At 46.4% G+C, this 20,615-nt stretch overlaps 1 protein-coding gene across 1 annotated transcript; it reads right to left on the bottom strand.

The window, feature by feature from the left end:
- Nucleotides 1-303: 303 nt before the first annotated feature.
- On the bottom strand, nucleotides 304-2,176 carry LOC101782822 (transcription factor MYB80). Its single transcript, XM_004984205.3, has 3 exons — nucleotides 1,704-2,176; nucleotides 1,451-1,580; nucleotides 304-1,340 (listed from the first exon to the last, which is right to left on the bottom strand). Exons 1-3 carry the CDS (start codon nucleotides 1,834-1,836, stop codon nucleotides 635-637), a joined length of 969 nt encoding a protein of 322 aa, XP_004984262.1. The 5' UTR covers nucleotides 1,837-2,176; the 3' UTR covers nucleotides 304-634.
- Nucleotides 2,177-20,615: the final 18,439 nt, after the last annotated feature.

The raw sequence follows: 20,615 nt of genomic DNA, 5'->3' as shown, positions 1-20,615 counted from the left end.
TTTTTTCTACATGTCTCGTGAGGCTTAATGGGAAGACTTAAAAAAGATTATGTGAAGACTTAAAAAAGATTATCTTTTTAGCAATAGGAAGATCGTTTAGCTCAGCAAAACTCCATGATTATCATCCGAACTAACGTAAACCGGTTATTCTTGCTAGCCGCGTGAATACTGGATAGGTATTAAATTATGGAAGTACGTACGTACATTGTTGCATCCACAGATCAACCCGAGAAATGGGACCAAAATATCATTAATGGACAAAGCAGAAACGACAAAACGAGGGCAAGCAGGGACCCCAAGATAAAGTCAAATACATGCACGCATACAATATACATTATACATTATGCTGAGCTAATCCAAATAATAATTCCCATTTTATTTAACCTTGGCCCGTTCATCTCTTTCTCCTCTCTCTGCAGGTATTTACTGATTAACATCGTATATGTACTTTACATGTGTGGTACTTGAATTGTAATCATCATCACACGAACAAATTCGCTGCTCATATCAACAGCAACAGGACAATTAAGAAGAAGAAAAAAAATAAGTAACACCAGGTGAAATGCTCCGTTGATCAGGCTTAACAGCCAGTAATAATTTGCAGCGATGAACCGTTTCTTCTTGAGTGAATGGATTAGCACCAGTTGCTCAGGCCATGGACGTCGAAGTGCACCGCGACGTCGTCCTTGCCGCTGTAGACACACTGCCCAGCCTGCAGGGCGCCTTGCTGGCTCGCGGCGGCCTGGAAGGCGGCGTCGAAGTACTCCGACCACCTGAGCTCGTCCAGCGCGCCGGCGTAGCTGTCGACGTGGCCGGCGTCGGCCACGGCGTTCGGCCCGAGCTCCAGCCACGGGAGCCCGTCGGCGCCGGCGACGCTAGCGTTGCAGTGTTCGGCTTCTGCCATCGAGGTGAGCGTGCTGGAACTGGACGCCGACGGGACGACCGGCGCCGCCGGGACGGCGGCTGCGGCGCAGTGCTGCTGCAGCGCGTCCATGTCGAAGCAGGCCCCTTGCAGCTGGTGGTAGCATGACGACCTCGACAGCGACGACGGGGGCGGCGCGGCGGTGCCGGCGACGGGCCAGTCCAGCGGGAGCTTCACGCCGTCCAGCGGCATTGAGTCCGCCGCGAGTGGCGCCTGAAGCGGCGTCGTCGTTGGCGGGATGAGGTCGACGACGTCCCCGAACACCGCGCGGCAGGGGGCGGCGGCGGGCTCGGCTAGCGGCTGGTGGGTGGCGGGGTCGATGCCGCGCTCCCTGAGCCTCTTCTTGATGTACGAGTTCCAGAAGTTCTTGACCTCGTTGTCCGTCCGGCCGGGCAGCTGCGCCGCAATCTGAGACCACCTGGCCATGCCACCGTACAATAAGTTCATTAGATTCTCCACTGTTGGCCGCCGCCATGCATGTTGCAGAGCATTCTTGACAAGTTGCCAGACAGAAACACGACAGCTTACTTGTTTCCCAGCAAGGAATGGAGGTGTATGATGAGGTCCTCCTCCTCCTGCGAGAAGGTGCCCCTCTTGAGGTCTGGCCTCAGGTAGTTTATCCACCTCAGCCTGCAGCTCTTGCCACACCTCTCAAGTCCTGAACAAATTAGCCAACCAACAACACAATGCACGACTTCAGATTTAGCCGAGAGTAGCTACACTACCAAACTGTGCTGGTGAGTGCCTTACTAGACTAATTCTGTGCAGGTACAAGTAATACCTGCGAGCTTAGGGACGGAGCTCCAGCAGCCGTGGCCGTACTTGGCAATGTGGTTCATGAGCTTCTCGTCCTCCTCGGGCGACCACAGCCCTCTCCTCAGCTTCTTCTTGTGGCAGCACGACTGCTTCGCCATGCCGGCCAGTCGGTCGATGTCCGGTTGGTCGGCCTCTGCGTGCGCCGCCAACCGACGACCTTGACGATGATCGATCGTTATATGGAAGCCGAGATATGATGGTGGCAGGCAGGGGGGAAGAAGAGAGGCCAGCAGGAGAAGGGATATAAAAGATGCCAGCAGGAGAGAGGGCCTCTGTGAGCTGCTTGGAGCGAGCGAGGGGAAGAGGGAGGTCGCTCTCAGGTAGGTGGCGCCACAGTGCGGCGTCCTCCGCGCTTGGGGGTGGTGGTGCCTTTACAAATTACAAGTGGAGCGATGGCGCGCGCCCACACATGGCTCTGCGTCGCACGGTTGCACAGCGCGGCCTGCTGGCCTCGCTTTATAATCTTGCTAGCTGTTTGCAAGCGTGCTAGAAGAAGGCCGCCGGGCCGGAAATTATTAGATAAAAAGTTTGGTCATGAATCGTGTCATGATAAGGCAATCTTCGCCGGTGCGTGTTCATAGGCTGCAGGAGGGGGGCTCGCTCTCCTTTTCTCTCGTAACTGTCCGCACAGCTGTGGTGGGGCAGTTGACCCCCCACCCTTCCTGCTAGCTCTTAATTTCTCGCCACCTTTTCTTCTTGTTTCTTGCTCATGCATGATATCTTCACTGACCTTGCTTTTTCTCGTAATCATTGGCAAAAGCTATATCTCACCCAAGTGAAATATGACCTTCCCTCACTCGATTTTTCCTCACAGGGATTTGAGCTCCGGCGAGCAGCTCCGACGAGATTAGGGGGTTCGGGGTTTAGAGTTTCGGGGTTGGGAACTCACCGACGAACCTAGAGGGAGGGCTGGCGGCGGTAGGCCGGCCTGGCAGAGGTGGCGGGCGTGGGGGCAGTGAGGCGCGGCGGCGAGGGTGTCGGCGGCGGGGCGGCGGTGGACGGCGGTTAGGCGGTGCTGGGGCGGGGGGGGGGGGGCAGCGGGGAGGAGGCAGCGGGCGGCGTGAGGGAGGAGGCAGCAGGGTTGGTGGGGGAGGTTGGGGGAGGAGATAAGGTAGAGAGAGGGAGTTGATCCGAGCCACCGATTTTAGATCTAATGGCTAAGAAATTCGAGTGAGGGAAGTCTCTGTTTCACCGAGTGAGCTATCGACGATCCCTAATCATTACTCCTCCTCCCTCCATTCTCAGACATAGATGTGTGTCGTTTCTAGAACGAATACAGCTAGCATGCTGGGTCAAACTTTATTTAACTAACAACTTTAGTGGATCATATCAGCTAGCATGCTGTTGAGTTGTAGGCAAAACTGAACTGTGTTTTATAGATGTTTGTCCTTATATAATTTATGTTGGCAAAACTGAATTCCTTGTAGTGACAGTTGCACTTATAGCCGGTCAATAGAGTTGTATAGCGCAATCTTGTATTTTTCAGACCTTGCTACGTAATTGTGTAGGCAATTTGGTTGGTTAGTGCAACAAATAAATTAATAAAACATCGTGGAACACGCCATAGTTGCTAGCAGGGCATGTGAGAGTGGTGCTTTTGTTTCGGGACATATTTGGGATTATTCTTGGCGATCCTTCCATCTCGAACGTCCTTATCCAATCAGATGACACACGATAGTTGTGGAACATTTGATTAAGTTATGTTTTTTGGCATAGAGAGAACTAGGTATAGTAATACACTACTTATTTTTTTCTCACTACATTAATAGCTATTTTCAATCCTTTTCATCCAAGTTACCTGCCATGCACATCTGGAGAAAGGTACATAAAAGGCACATCTTGCATGGCCTGCATGCCCCTGTGGGTTGCATCCGACATTCACTTTGCTGTAAACATCACTCTCTTTTTCTTATTTCCCTCTTGGAAAACGACTTCGTATCCGTCTGTGCGTATGTACTGACACGCAAGTCTTTGCTGTGCTTTTCCCATGAAAAAAAAAATCCAAGATCATCGACTAGGCAATCGCCTGGCCGGGCCGGGCGTACAGGTTGCAGCAGCGAGAATCTCATGAATGGTCACAGTGACAGGGCATGAAAAAGGTGTTGGACAGTTCCTTTGATGGAAGAGGAGGGCCGCGCCGGGGTGTACGCGCTACGTACTGTGAGCATGATGTGCTGTTACTTGTTAGAGATCAGATCACTGTGTGAACACCTCCGCTTGCAAGCAACTAACCACTGCACCACAGTGCAGCCAAAAGCAAAGTGTTCTTGCATACTTTTCTTGCTAGGCGTCAAGGTAAAATTAGCTCTTTTGCATTGGGTGATTCCTGATGTGTACTTATGCGTGTACTCTGACAGCTTTGAGTGAAACAGAGAACGAGGATTTGTTTTTTACATACTCTCTCGTAACGGAAAAGGAAATTGGCTGCATCTCTGACGTGAAATTTAGATTGGACACGTGGATTAATCCATCCTTAGTTTCAAATTCTAATTTTTCTAAGTTAAAATTTTAAATTATAATCAATTATTTTTATAAATTTAGTTAAAATTATTAGAAAATTTTGACTAAGACAAAATTAAAGTGAACGAATTATATACAATTCGAAACGGATGGAGTGTAAGTGCGTGCGTGTTGCGTGCTAGCAAGTGTTATCACGCACTTACGTAAATATCGTATAGAGCATTCATGTCATTATTCTACGTAATGTACTACGTGTGCGTGTCCCAGTGATTAATTCATCTACATGGCATATACAGTGGCATGCGTACGTGCACCCGGCCCGTTACGTCCTGTCCGATGGAGATGCCCGGCCGTAACTGTTGCATGCTTATGTAGCTGCTTACACTCACAAGCAAAGCTTCTTTTCAGGCCGATCGTGACGTACGCGATACCTGCGCGCCATGCAAAACGTCTAACTTCACTGCTCCTGCTTATACGTACCCTAGCTAACCCTACTTAAGAAGTACGACGAAATCTCGTTAACACGCAAAGTGAACACATATGTTCGGTCATGCTCTCGTCTCGATCATTTCCTCTTAATTTCCCAAGTTCTGGTCCATTTTTAATTTCTGCCTTTTTGTGTATACGTGCTCCATCATCTTTATTTGTTACGTGTGATGTTCTCGACGCCGACATGGCACGTGGCGTTTAGTTAATTTCTTTTCTGATGCGTTGTTATCCGTCACAAAAAAAGATTGTTCTACTGATGAATTAGCAGTTTAGCACTATGTTTTTGAGGGACAACTTATTAGATATGGCTCTTCACTTTAGTTTCACTGCACGGCGCCTTCGATTCCACAGGGTGGTGGTGTCTCACATTAGTTATAGAGAGAGTGTTCGTTTGTTTATTGATCTCAGAAAAGCAAATTTTAAGTAGCATTTGCTTTTGCTTCCGAACAAGCCTTGGATTGAGCAACTAGCATGTGAAAAGGTTTAGTCTATTTTCTGGACAATATACATATGTAAATATGCAAGCAGTATGTCAACCATAAACAATTTACTATTTAATTTTGAACTCTTTTTGAACTGCATTATTCATCGGGCAGTCTTTGTTTTCCTTTTGACGGGAATTAGGTGGACGTACGGTTGATGATTTAATGAGCTTCCCTACACAACTCCTGTTGTAAACAGGAACCCGTGAAGAACTCAATGTAGCGATAAAGCATCTCTCTCGCTACAGTGCTCGAAAATTGATTAGGCGTACGTTACAGTACAATCCAGTTATTAGTAGTTCAGCATTTTGATTTTTTTTCTTGGACAAAAGTCATGGGCCAGCAAGCATTTGATTGACAAGATATGATATTGTATAGTCTAGTTTAGTATAGCATCAGGCTTTGTGATAATGTCCTATAATATGTTATATGTTATCAAGAGTTTAAGACCTGCATTTGATTATTTGGTCTAGGATTGCATACGCACTCCTTGCAAGAGAAAAGGAATTGCATAGAACATGCAAAAACTCCTTGTGTGTATAAAAAGAACATGATTTTAAATGTTAATCATTGGCACAAAAAAGTATTTTGGGGGAAAAGGGGGCCGGGGTTCATCTTGACTTGTAAATAAAAGCATTTTTGTGGGGGAAAATGTACAAAAATCAAGGGCAAAATCATGTTAAGTTGTAAATAGCAAAGACAAAATCACAAAGTTGAAAAGCGAAGGCAAAAATACAATTGCACTTCAAAGTAGGGGTAAGAAAACACACACAGAAAAGCTATAAAATCCATGACATGGCACTCAACAACTATGTGTTTATAGCTTCAAATGCAATCAGGTGTTCTCAATGACATATGGCTCTACTTGATCAACCATGTTATTGGCATGTGTTCGAGTCCTGCTTCCTTCGTAAATAATCAAGGCGTGCGTGCCAGGGGGGGTGCTATTTTCTGCTTCAATATTCAATATGTATTCTACCATTCCAAGGGGAATTTCCTTGAATATCCATAGTAGTACTTACAATGAAAAGAGCCTTCTTTCTTTTAAAAAAAATATAGTTAGAAATGGAGCTCGGGCTGCTTGCACATATATATAATCATTGACCATTTTGATGTGACTGCCGGTTGACAAGGATATATATCAGAGCAGGTGATGGGCAAACCGGCAAAGCTCCAAAACGCCTATTCAGCATGTGATGCTAACGCGAAGTTATGTCGTTGTTGGATGGATGATGTGATACTTAACAAACCTGAGGATCTAACTGTCAAAACAAAACATGCAAGAAAGCCTAGCAAAATTATCTCCACGAAATACTATCCAGCATGCAAAAGAAAAATACAGGTAGGTTGGTATAGACTACAGACACTGCAAATCGAAGCTGAAATATATAGCACACGTGTCGTTCAAAGTTCAAACACTGACGGGCTTTTTTTTAAAAATCAAGTGATATATTTGAATTGGTACACATATATACTACCTCTTAATTCAAAAATGAATTAATTGGTTGCCCTAATTAACATCATATATATTTTCAAAAACGGAGGAAGTAGCAGGTGATAACTTGCGTTTAATAATTAAGTTAGTGGAGATATAGATATTTACTTAGGCTAGCTTGCATTATTGTGGGATGATAATGTTGGAGGGTCCCTTAACCATCCAAAACGGAGCTGGCAGCGAGCAAGGAAACAACGTGCACATACAAATGCACGTTAGGTGCCGCAGCATTTGCGCGCCACATTATTGATCAGGCTTCAAAGCACAACCACTGCTGCCATGCATGGATCGCGCCACGCATATGTATACATGCTTGGGGAAACTTGCCAATAATCAAGTGTTCTTTTTCTTTGCTCGACAATGTATACACTCCTACGTACAAGTTGCGCGTACACGTACACGGCTTGTTGTTGTTGGCATGCACGTACTGAAATCATCTTGTACTTTGTCGCGTACTTTTTGGGCGTGCAGTACCATGTCCATTTATGAGCGCACGCACCCAACGCTCACTTCTTTACGTGTAGTAGCTGGCCTGGTCACATGTCCTAACACGTCCTAAAGGGATCGGAGATAGGCGGAAAGGTCCCTCGGGACCCAACGGAGATCGGACGACCGACGACGACGCCATGCATGCAAACCTTCACATGATTAACGGGACACGGCCACCGTCGTGTACGACGCCTCTCGCATGCAGGCAAGTGTCGATCAGCCAGGGCAATAAGCTGCGTGTGCCTGGCGGCCGCTCCTTTATTTGCCTGCGTGCAACCGTTTGATATGATCCGGTGCGTGCAATCGGTCATCATATATTTGGCCTTTACTTCGCCAAAGCATGCATAAACAGCATAATGTACTTTTTTTTCGAAATGAGAAGCTTTATTAAATTCAAATAGTTACATCAAGATGAGAAATAGCACAATTTGAAGGTCTCCCAACCTCTGTCGGAGTGGCGCACGGCTTTATACATAAAACTGAGAAAACAGGCACACTAATGACTATAATTACTAGCCACCCGCACCAACCACCAAGCACTGAGTGAAAGAATTGGTAGAACTGTAGTTGTCTATCTTGTCATACTACAGGTTGCGTGTTAATGTATAGGAGCATCTCAAAGATTCCAGACAGATTACAATTGGCGGTTGCTAGGAGTCCAGTTCGGTTGTGTAGGATTACATATTGGAGATAAAGCTAAACAAACTGTCTTATCTATAACCGAACCTGAGTCTTGAACAACCTGAGAATTTACATCAGAGATTATATCTCTATCGCTAATACCCTCTCTCAATCTGAAGCTTCTGTTGACTGAAGATTTAGATTGTGCACAAAATTATTATCTGGCGCAAAGACAGAGCTTTAGTAAATCCATCAGCTAGCTGATCACCTGAAGGAATGAATCGTACCTGAAGCTGCTTATTCATAACTCGTTCTCGAACAAAGTGGAAGTCAATCTCTATATGCTTTGCTCTAGCATGAAACACTAGATTAGCAGACAGATATGTTGCTCCCAAATTATCACACCACAACACAGAAGTGTCTTTAATTCTTATTCCAAGTTCGCCCAACAAAGATTCCAGCCAAATTATCTCCGCTATTGCATTTGCCATGGATTTATATTCAGCTTTAGTGCTTGACCTAGAAACTGTAGCTTGCTTTCTGGCACTCCAGGACACAAGATTGGAACCGAAAAATATCGCAAACCCTCCTGTAGACCTCCTGTCATCAACGCTTCCAGCCCAATCGGCATCTGAAAATCCACTGACAAGAGTAGACGAACAGTTCTGAATTTTCAAGCTCAAATTTATAGTGTACTATATGTACCTCAATATGCGCTTAACTGCAGTCTAATGCAGTGTGGTGGGCGAATGCAGGAATTGGCAAACCTTGTTCATAGAATATGACAAATCTGACCGTGTCAATGTTAAATATTGGAGAGCTCCAACCACACTTCTATACCGAGTACTATCTTCAGCACCTAACAGTTCACCTTCATGACTCGAAAGTTTTTCCGACGACGACAATGGAGTAGTAGACAGCTTGCACTTGGTCATGCCAACTCGCTCCAGGATGTCACTTGCATATTTGCTTTGAGAGAGAAGTATGCAATCCTTTCCTTTCTTGACCTTAATACGCAGGAAATAATGTAGCTCACCAAGATCTTTTAATGCAAAGTCTTTCCGTAAGTCTTCTAGTAATGCCGCAACAGCTTCTGATGATGAACTTGTAACAATGATATCGTCAACATAGATGAGTATGTAAATTATCACATTCCCTTTTCTGTAAATAAACAGCCGACGTATCTGACTTAGAGGCAACGAAACCGAGACTAATCAACTTTGAGCTCAATATCGAGTAAAAATAGCTTTGTCCAACTTGCAAACAAAGTTTGGTTTACTCTGATCTTCAAAACCTGGTGGCTGCTTCATATAAACTTCCTCTTCCAGAACACCATGCAAGAACGCGTTCTGTACATCTAACTGTCGAAGACACCATCCTCGAGAGACTGCAATAGATAATACTAGCCTACCTGTAGCAATTTTAACAACTGGACTAAAAGTGTCCTCGTAATCAATCCCATACTATTATTTGAAACCTTTGGCCACTAATCTGGCCTTATATCTGTGTATGCTGCCATCAGCTCTTTTCTTGATTTTGTAAACCCATTTGCAATCAATTAAATTTCTGCCCGCGTCATCAAGAACAAGATGCCATGTCCCATTGCGTATTAATGCATCATATTCTTCTTGCATTGCTTGCCGCCATTTAGGATCTCCAAGAGCCTCTTGCACAAAATCAGGTTCACCAGTAGAGGAAAAGAAACCATAACGAATCATACTATCATACATTTTCTTCGGCTTGACAATACCACTCTGCAACCTGGTTTGTCGTTGTTGTACTGGAGACGAAGCAAGAGAACCAGATCCTAGCGCTGGCGCATCTGCCGCAAAGGATCCGGCGGAGGGATTTTGCACGGGAGGCCCTGGCGCGCTGGACGGAGCTGAAACGGAGGGCCCCCCAATGCGGCAGGCTATCACGTGGGCTGGCGCACGCTGCAGGCGAGCTGACAGGCGGACTAGTGCGTGCTGCAGGTGGGCTGACGAGCGAGCCGCCACGCGAGCCGAGAAGCGAGCCAACCTGCGAGCCGCCGCGCGAGCCGGGCGAGCCGAGGAGCGAGCCAACCTGCGAGCCGCCGAGCGAGCCGTCGCGTGATGTAGGCGAGCCGAGGAGCAAGCCGAGCGCGGCAGGCGCAGAAGCTGTGCCGTCGGCACCTTCTGCCGCCAAATCTTCCTGGAGTGCCGTGCCGTGATCTTCTACAGGCAGAAGTAGAACAAAGGGAGAAACGCCAGGAACCCCTTCTGCCACCAAATCTCCATCTGCCTATAAATCACCACTTGTGCTAGGAATATTAGTAGCATTAGTAATATCAGAAGCAACACAATTTTCATCCCCCGGATTACGAAGATGATCAGGAAGAAGAACAATTTCCTTGCGGAGTTGAGCACCTGCATTAGGATGAAGTTTTGCAAACGAAAAAACAGCTTCATCAAAGACAACATCGCGTGAGATATAGATCCGGCCGGTGGAGATGTCGAGACATTTGAAACCCTTGTGCATGGAACTATAAGCAAGGAAAGCACATCGGGTAGATCGAAAAGAAAGCTTCCTGGTGTTATATGGTCGAAGATTTGGCCAACATGCGCAGCCAAAAATGCGCAGATTCTCATAACTCAACTTCTCTTGAAGAAGACGCTCGGCAGGCGTCTCATAATTTATGACCTTGCTTGGTAGCAGATTAATAAGATGTGTGGCAGTGAGAAAAGCTTGATCCCAAAATTTTAATGGCATAGAAGCATGCGCAAGGAGAGCTAGACCAACCTTGATGATGTGCCGGTGCTTTCGTTCTGCCGCACCATTCTGCTGGTGAGCATGCAGACAGGATACTTGATGGGTAATGCCAATGCGCTGAAAAAAGGAATTTAATTTCTCATACTCTCCTCCCCAGTTAGATTGTAGACAAAGGATTTTCTTGTTAAATTTTCTTTCGACGAGATTTTGGAAGTCTTGAAAGACTCTAAAAACATCAGACTTTTGACGCAAGATATAGATCCAGGTAAATTTGCTGTAGTTGTCGATAAAGCTGACATAGTAGAGATGGTGTCCAACTGAAACAGGAGCTGGTCCCCAAACATCAGAATAAATCAGATCAAGCGGAGCACTGGAAATTTTATTCGAAATAGAATAAGGAAGTTAATGGCTCTTGGACTTTTGACAAGAATCACAAACAGACTCCAAATTCTTATCACTAGCACACGACAAATTATTTGAACTAAGCACTCTTTCGACAATAGGAATAGCTGGATGGCCTAGCCAACTATGCCATCTAGAAGTAGACGACTTGTTAACTTCATAAGATTGTTTTCCTGGACCTTCTTTAGATGAATCTAATGCTAGGGGGTAGAGATCACCTTTGCATCTACCTTGATGTAGGATTTTCTTCGTGTCCTTATCCTTGATAAGAAAGAAATTCAAGAAATTTGTATGAAATTCAAGGAAAGTATTGTTACCTCACGCTAATTTGTGGACGGAAACGAGATTTTTATGTGAGCTGGGAACATGAAGAATATTCTTAAGATGTAAGCTTTTATGAGGGGTATAAAAAATTGTATGCCCGATATTACTAATTTTCATACCTGATCCGCTGGCAGTGTGAACTTGATCACGCCCGGTGTACTTGTCACGTACTGTCAGCTTCTCCAATTCGTTAGTCACATGATCTGTAGCACCGTTGTCGGCATACCAGTTTGTATCATAACCATAACTTGTTTCTGCAGCGCCTGCTGTCTTGCTGTATTGCTGATCATCATCATCATAGCGGTACCAGCACCTTGGAGCTTCATGTCCAACTTTCTTGCAGATCTGACACTGCACCTTTTTCTTGGCTGAATTGGCACCACTGTTATTGCTGATTTGTGGTTGTCCTCCACGTCCCTGACCAAGCGCGCCACGGCCTTGGCCAAACCAGCCACCACTGCCACCCCTGTTTCCACGTCCACGGTTGAGACCGCGACCACGAGAGGCTGAATTTGCTGAAGATTGAAACTGTCCCGCTTCTTGGAACATCTCCAGCCGCAGGTCATACTCCATAAGTTGTGAGTACAGATCCGAACGTGAAATAGCATCACCACGGCCAAGCATAGAGGACACAAAAGGATGATAATCGAAATCTAAACCATTGAGAATATGCGCCACAACTTCATCATCTCCAATAGACTTACGAGCGGCTGCAAGCTCATCCTTGATATTTTGCATCTTGTTGAAGTAAGCTGACGTACTCAAATTTCCCTTCTTCAGAGTCGCCAGTTGCATGCGCGGATTAGTAACCCGCGCTCTTGATTGCGCCGCGAACATGATCTCCAGCGCTTTCCACGCTTCAGCAGAGGTCGTCGCAGTCGCCACTCCTGCTAGTACTTCCATGGTAATTGAATTTAGCAGGTAGCTGAGGAGTTGCTGGTCTTTGCTTACCCACGAATCGTACTCGGGGTTAGAGACTTCTTGCTTCTTTCCTTCCACCACAATCTCCAAGATCTTGCTTGGCACCGGCACAATGCCTTCCAGGATCCCGACGAGCTGAGCACCACGAAAAGCTGGGAGGAATTGCGCCTTCCACAGGACATAATTGTCCCGCGTGAATTTCTCCGAGATCGTCGACCCGAGTTGAGCCGAGAGAGAAGAGGATGCGCCGGCCACGGTGGAGTTTCAGGCGTGAGTAGTAGATGTATCTAGGAAGAGGTTGCTCTGGTTACCATGAAAGAATTGGTAGAACTGTAGTTGCCTATCTTAGCATACTACAGGTTGCGTGTTAATATATAGGAGCATCTCAAAGACTCCAGACAGATTACAATTGGCGGTTGCTAGGAGTCCGGTTCGGTTGTGTAAGATTACATATTGGAGATAAAGCTAAACAAATTGTCTTATCTATAATCGAACCTGAGTCCTGAACAACCTGAGAATTTACATAAGAGATTATATCTCTATCGCTAATACTGAGATGCTGCCACAACAAGAACCTGAGAAATAGGTTTCTATACTGAACCGATGTGTAATTGACAAGATGGCCTCCAAAAAGGAAATTTGTTTGTTTTCAAATATCAAGCACAAAGACCAACATGTGCAGCTGTTGCTCCAAGAAACAGCCATATGCCAACACACGTTTGCCACACGCTGCGAGGCTGTGACAATTGCCCAGACCATATCGAGCCAACCGACACTCAAAGAATGGACGTTGAACCATCTCATCCTTATGACAAAAGTAATACTTGTTACTGCCCTTCCAATTACACGTAACTAGATTGTCTTTCGTTAAGATAACTCCTCCGATCCGGGGAGGTACCATAACACAATTTTAATGCACAATATGTACAATGTACAGCAGCTGATGGAAATAAAATAAATAAAACCTGTGATGTGGCTCATCAGGATAGCACAGGTTCCCGTAGTTTCGACTGGCCAGGTCTACGAACAAGAAAGTTATTAGTAGCTCACCGTAGAGCGGACCAGACCGGCCGGAGAGCCGGAGCTAGAGCCAGGTCGTCATCTCTTCCATAGTCAGCGATCGACGAATGAAGTACCCCTAACCGTGGGGCTGTCCCGGTCGCCGTCCGGGATACAGTGCAACCACCCCTCACATGGCCAAGTCCTGGACGCTGCTGCCTCCGATCCTGCTGTGTAAGTCGTAGGTTTTTGCAGCTAGCAGCTAATAGCTCTCTCTAGAAATGGTGTAGCGAACGTGGCCCCGGTAGGCTATTAGTTTGTGATTTTGATGATTAATATGACAACACGATCATTAGGACTACAAAGTATTGAGAACATATCTTGAAGGTATTCTAGATCCTAAGGAAGCAACCACAATCAAAGACAAGCGAAGAAATGAAGAAATCAGTCACCGACGCATTTGCACCGACACAATTGGAGGGTCCACCGCATCAATCGGTGACCTGGCAAAGCGTGAATAGGTATTGGTCACCGACTCATTCGGTGAGCCAAAGACCTAGCCACCGAATCAGTCAGTGCTAGGGATGCACAGAAACAAAAAGACACCATTGGATGATCCGATGGCTCGCGAGGAAGCATCGGAGCTTCCATCGGAGCAATTGGTACAACTGTGCGGAGGCCAAATCAAAGCTGACCATCGGATGATCCGATGCCTTGGTTTCTACAAGCGTTGGACCAATCGCTGGCCTGAAGAAGAAATGAAGCGCAACACCGGATGTTCCGATGATTTGTGTCGATGAAGCATTGGAGCAAGCATATTTATTTTAGAGACTTCCAGAGAGGTTTTGGGCACGGACAGCACCCACCAATTCATCCCATGGGCACTGGATGAAGCACCGGATCAATCGGTGGATTGAGTCCGTGAGGAATCTTTGAGGAATCTGGGCGTGGGGAGGCAACGGCTAGTAGCACCGGATGTTCCGATGCTACCCAAAAGCATACCATCGAAACATCCGATGGTACACTTTAACTAGCCGTTGGAGCAACGGCTTTTTGATGCCTTAGGCTATTTATACCCCCTCCACTCGCCCATTTGGAGTTGCTGGATGAAGCTGGAGTGTGCAGAAGTTCATTGGAGATCAAGACTCATCAAGAAGACATCCAAACCACCAAAAGTGCTTAAGTGATTATTCAAAGGCTTAGCACAAGTTTAGAAGAGTGTTTAGTGCTAAGATAGGCCTAGAGAAAAGAGAGTGCAAGGTGTGCGTACCTTGTGATCGGTTCAAGGAGTGAACCACAGCTGTACAAGGTGTGCCGGTGTCTTGGAGCTCTGGTGGCTCGCTGGCAAGTTTTCAACCCTCCAACTTGGTGTGGAGCGGTGTCGACGACCGTGTGCGGGGGACGTGAAGACCCCTTCCTTCGTGGAGAAGCTCCTTAGTGGAGACGGCATTAAGGTGACCGAGGAACTTGGCGTGAGCCTTAGTGGCCGAGCCTTTGTGGCAAGTCAAGGGGTGTCCTGGAAGAGACTTGATGATCGGGAAGCAATACTTTTATGTGAGTGCTTCAATAACGTGGACTAGTGGTGGCTTAGTGCCTACCGATACCACGGAATAAATCATCGTGTCAAGAGTTTGCTTCCCCTCATCCTCACCTCTTATGTTTTCGCATTTTATATACTTGCAACTTGTGTGTTTTATTTGTATTTTGCTAGGATTGGTTTTAGGTTGCAAAACTTGTTTTGGACGAGGGTTTCACACTAGATCAACCTTAATTGCACATCTTGATAGCATGATCTAGTTTATGTTTTATGTAAAAGTAGTGGAAACCATATGTTAAGGTTTTAAGTTAGCTTAATTCACCCGTCCCCCTCTTAGACCACGGGCACCAATTCCTTGCCGGTGGAGCTATATGATCGATCAACTAGCTAAACACAGCTGGAAACACGTACACGACTCCGAGCTGCCCTGATGCTCTTGCTGCACGGATCGATGGTCACTAATGAAGCTAGCTAGGGACTGGGCCGGGGAGGGATGGCATGCAGCTAGCGGCGGCGGCTGGTGCGACGGGCGCGTCCGCCGTGGGGTCGCCGCCGGCCGGCCGGCCGGGATGTACCAAGTGCACTTGGCGTGCGGGCATGCGCAGGAGCCGATCGACCTTGCGCACGCAACGGGCGCGACGGACGACGCCCCACGTATAGAGTGCCCGGCCTCATCATGAGTGCATAGCTTACCGGGAATGAAGCTAACTAGGAGTAGGGCTAGAATAAAGGTTAGCTTCGTTGATTTCAGTTGCATATTATATATATAGTTTAATAATTTTCTATAGGCAAATAGCATTCATTCGATCGATGATGGACGGCAGCATAGATATGGTGCGGGTCGACCTATCCTATTCACAATCATCACTGACGGGTCCTTTTCGCAAACTAGCAAGCCTAGGGCCATGGCCATGCATGATGCATAGCATAAGCGTGTGTGTAGAGGAAAGTCGACGGGCCGTGGTCTGGCCGCCTGGGTCGGCCGGCCAGCGGTGGCGCAGGCGATGAGCGGCCCATGATCGCTCCGTCGACCAGGCGCCATTAGTTGATGCGCGCGGGCCGGACCCGCCGGCCTTTATGGGAATAATGGAGCAGCGTAGTCGTCTGTCCATCGTCACGCGTGCGGCTGCAGCTCGTATACGTTCGTCCAATCGTCCGCGTCGTATGTATTCTAGACGTCCGCATGCACGTACGCTGCGTGGATCCCGGCCCCACGAACCAACGTGACCAAGCTTGCTTGCTAGTCGTACGCTGTAGTAGTATTGTGTCCCTGCCGCCGAGCGCTATGATCTGTTGCGTTCGCAGCATCACTACTTGTTGCAAAGCGAAGACGTACGTACAGATTTAATTTCTCTTATGAAAAGGATACAAATTAAAATACGTTTGAAGTTTAAACAGTGAGATGCATCGCATCCATCCAAGAGAAAACTTGTGACATTTCGCAACGAGGTTCCGTCATTTTTTTTTTCATGACTGGAGGGGCTACTAGTTCCGTTCACGACGAAACCGACGTCCATCGACCATTCTGTAGCTAGGCTCCTGTTGACAGAGAACGTAACTAATGACGATCTCGCGCCTAAATTAATGAAACAGCTAGACTAGACACCAGTACAGGACCGAAACGAAATGAATATATGCACATCTCTGCTCTCTGATCTGCATATAGAGCTACGATCGACGATCACGCAAATGATTGATGAGGATGACAGAGTTGACTTTTCCCTGAGAAAACGAGAGGAAACCGAAAGAGTTGATCACAGCACAGAGTACGGACCGAGACATCGAGTAGGGTAACAGAGAACGGGGCATGGGTTGGAAACGTGCAATTGACCTTCTCACTCTCACGTCGATCAAAAGGGCTGGCCCGGGTGCTCGACATATCACATATGCATTCGGCATTATGCTATTCATCACACGTCCGGACAGGGCCAGGGCTGTCGATATGATCTCTGGCCACGCCGGACCAGTCGAAGGATCTCTGGCGCCAGAGAGGCGGAGATGCACCAAGGATTTAGCCTGGTCCGCAGCCTACACGTGTAGGTTAGTTGTCTCATCGATCATACCAAAGCAGTGACACTTGTCTTTTGCCAGTAATCGCATGCATGCACACGCGTATATAGCCCATTCTTAGCTTGTAGGTACGTAGTGGGTAGTAGTAGCTAGCTAGTAGTCCACGCGTGTGTGCATGATGTGTAAATAATGCAATATACACATGAGCTCATGGATCTGTCATGACAATGACCGGAAGCAATGCGTACTTTTTTTTTGATATAAAGAGAAGCAATGCGTACTTGTGGGAGGCTTTGTAGAAGACTCTGATTCTCTCAAGACGGCAAGAAACTATACAGCTACCATGGTTCATCATGACAATATAGGGAAGAATGTAGAGTTTATAGATATAAGTAGGCGAGGCAAAATTCTTAAAGTTGGAAACATTGTGGAATGTGCCACATGGCAATACCTTCCCTCCCATAAGACAGAGAATGGGAAGGGAAAAATGCTAGGTGACGGTATTTAATTTGGATCCCACGCAAGAATTAAGGCGAGGAGTATAAAGACTATATTACCTCTATATCATTGCTGGTGCTAGGATGGGTAGCAAGTGTATTTTATTGATCAATATGCATTTAACTAGGGATAAAAATGGAAGGATGGACTAAAGTATACATAGAGTATTCGGGATTAGAGGGATTATTATGATAACCAACCCATTCAAACAGTTCGTTCTAAAATGGGCCAAAATGGCAGGAAAGGAGAATAGAGAGCTGCTTCTGCTTCCGTTGGTCTGACTGAGGCCCCGTTTGGGAGGATTTCTCTCAAAACAGCTTCACCGGTGAAGTCAAAGTTAGTGAAGCTAAAAATACCGGTGAAACCAAAGTCAGTGAAGCTAAAAATAGTGGTTGCATCCGGCTTCTAGTTTATTTTAACCTCGGCTTACAAAACGACTTCACGCTACATGCTACAATACCTCGTTTTACGCCAAATAGGTGAAGCTGAAGCCAAGGTAAGCCCTGACAAACAGGCCTGAGTGTGCTGGCCGGTACGAATAGTTCTCTCTTAAGTGGGCTGCTTCTGCTGCTATTGTAAATTGTGGAATGCTTCTGCTGGTCTCTTGGATGGGCTGCTTCTGCTATTAAATGGGCTAAAACTGCAGACGATACCCACCACACAACAACAACATATTTTGGACAACCGAAGGGGCTCCAATAGGGTCCAGCCCAATAGAACTCCTATTACGTTTTCCTCCTATTGGGCTGCTGATAACCAGGCAGATCAGGCCCATTAATCTAGAATAACATTTTTGGATAACATAAACTCCTGCTAAGTTTCTATTGGGCTGCTGGTCGAACGTCTGAAATTTTGATGGCGCAGCTGGTTGTTGCGTATCCTCCCGGTCGTCCTCGTTCGGAGCTGCAATGTAGTATAAACCCGGTTTTAGAAAAAAAAAATCGGTTGTTGCTTGTCCTTTTTTTTCTTTTCTATCGTCTAAGAGCATCTCCAGCAATCTTCCAAGTTAATTGGGATGTCCTAATATCAGTTTCATTGCTATTGGGAGAGTTGCTTTTGCAGTATCCCAGTAATCTCATCCCAGTCCAATTACCGTATTGGGAAAGTCACAACTCCTCCTTTATTTAGGAAGAGTTGAGTCGAAAAAGGGAAAGGTAAAGTGAGACTGCTGGTATACTATTTTTTTATCAACTCTCCCAATATGGTAGTTGGATTGGGGAAAGAGTGACGGCTGGAGATGCTCTGATAAAAGTTGTGGTAAATTCTATTGTCGTCATTTAAAAAAAAATAGCTAGTACGTACTCGCTGATAGCTGTCTACAATAATGGGTAGCTCCAGTATGATCATCCCGTTACTCAAGTCAAGTCCCCAGCCATGACCGTCCCAATAAGTTGCAATAGTTGGGGTGGGACGTTGGTGGTGGCATTATATTGCCTGGGCACTGTTGATGGATCAAATGAAACAATACCAATGGCGTTACATCCGAGCGCGGCGGGCGGCTACAGCTGATGTCAACGGGCAGGTAAGCCATAGTAAGAGCAACTCCAAGAGTATCCTAAAAAATTCTTCCCCAAAACTATGTATTGGGGATTCTCCTAAAAAAAATTTCCCTCAAAAACATATCAGTCCACAGCAGATCGCTAATAAATAGCCCCTAATATTTCAAACACAGGCCAAGTTATCATATTGGGCCCATCGGAAGGGACGCGCGGGCGTGCGGGAATCAGGATTGGGGGAGGAACGCCAACGCTAAAATATACACGGTGGCAGGCTGTTTTTTAGCGTCGCTAAAAAATTGGGGAAGGTTTAGGTGGATTGTTGGAGTTCATTTTTTCTCTCTTTTTTCCTAAAAAAAGTATTGGGGGTAAGATTAGCAGTCTCTTGGAGTTGCTCTAATTGGCAAGAAAACAAAGGCATGGTCCCAAGAAGAGCATTATCTATCCATTGATCCGTGATATTTGGACCTTTGTCCAATATGAATGTCAAAATTATCTTGGCAATACCGGAGTTTACCGGCAGTAATAAAAGTTGATATTCAAGACATGGGAATGAGAAAGCTTTGAGAACCCCCCGAGTTTTAGGACTCTGCAAGTGTACCATGTTCAACGCGATTAGCTTGTAACTAATCTTAAGTCTAGTGTAATACAAGAACAAGATCATTGTATCCTCATCTTAACTCTTGTGCACAGTTCAAATAGACTTAAATGTACTCCCTCCGTTCCAAATTATAAGTCATTCCGACTTTCTCGGAGAGTCAAACCATTTTATATTTGACCAAAATTATAGAGAGGATCACAAAGGTTTATAGCACCAAATAGATATACTATAAAAATATATTTAATAAAAAACTAATGGTACTTATTTGGTATCATAAATGTTGAGTGAATTTCACTGTAGGTCCTTAAACTATTCCCAAGATCTCATCTAGATCATGAACTTTTAAAGTAGCCATCTAGATTCACGATCTAATAAACAATGATCGTGAAAGTTCACGAGGGCGAATGCAGCAGCAGCCCACTCCCCCACCAGCGCTGAGCCACTCAAGCGCAAGCGCGGCGCCCACGAAGGGATCGTGGTCCTGCATAAGTGGAAATTTGGATGAATCGTTTGATTTGCGTGCTAATCGATTGGTCGTTGCTTGTTTCTTGGTGGCTGCGGCCGCACTGCTCCTCACCCTCTGCTTACCCGAGCGCCAGGATGGTGTGCGGCCGGATGCCACCGATGGGGGGCCATGCTCGCCGGCGACAGGTGGAGCGGTGAGCCATGGGCCAGCGCGCGCGCACGACCTTACCGACGGCCTGCGCCACGCCTATCTGCACCGCAGCCCGACCTCCGAGCCCCCGACCCAGCACGGAACCCGGACCCAGTGCAGAGCGAGGCGGGAGCACGCCCACCAAGGCAAGGCGCGGTGCGAGGCCGGCGCACGACGACACATACCCTTGCGCGGCGGCGGCCGGCGTATTGGATGTGAGGATGAGGACGAGAGAGACTGAGAAATAAAAGATGGAGGGGTCTTTTTTCAACTTGTTGCCACGCAGGCATTGCCACGTAAGCAAAAGGTGCCTCTGTGGAAGCTCATGCACCTCTACAATCACTCTTTATTGGATCATGGATCTAGATGACCACTTTAAAAGTACATGGACCTAGATGAGATCTGAAAAATAGTTGAAGGATCTACAATAAAATTTACTCATGAATGTTAGTATTTTATTGTATAAATTTGGTCAAACTTGAGATGTTTTAACTCTCAAAAAAGTTAGAATGATTTAATTTGAAAGAAGGCAGCAGTGCTTAGGAATATTAGAGGGACGGAGGGAGGGTCATTCTTCACCTCGTATTTGGCTTTATAAATGCGTGCGTGCAGGTGTGCCTGCCACCTAATTGTCCCTGCCGACCATTACTCCCGGGTTGCACTTGCAC

This window comes from Setaria italica, chromosome IX (genome assembly GCF_000263155.2).
Source record: "Setaria italica strain Yugu1 chromosome IX, Setaria_italica_v2.0, whole genome shotgun sequence".
Lineage (NCBI taxonomy): Eukaryota > Viridiplantae > Streptophyta > Magnoliopsida > Poales > Poaceae > Setaria > Setaria italica.
The sequence above is the reverse complement of the archived record's forward strand: the minus strand, read 5'-3'. Positions and strand labels throughout refer to the sequence as shown.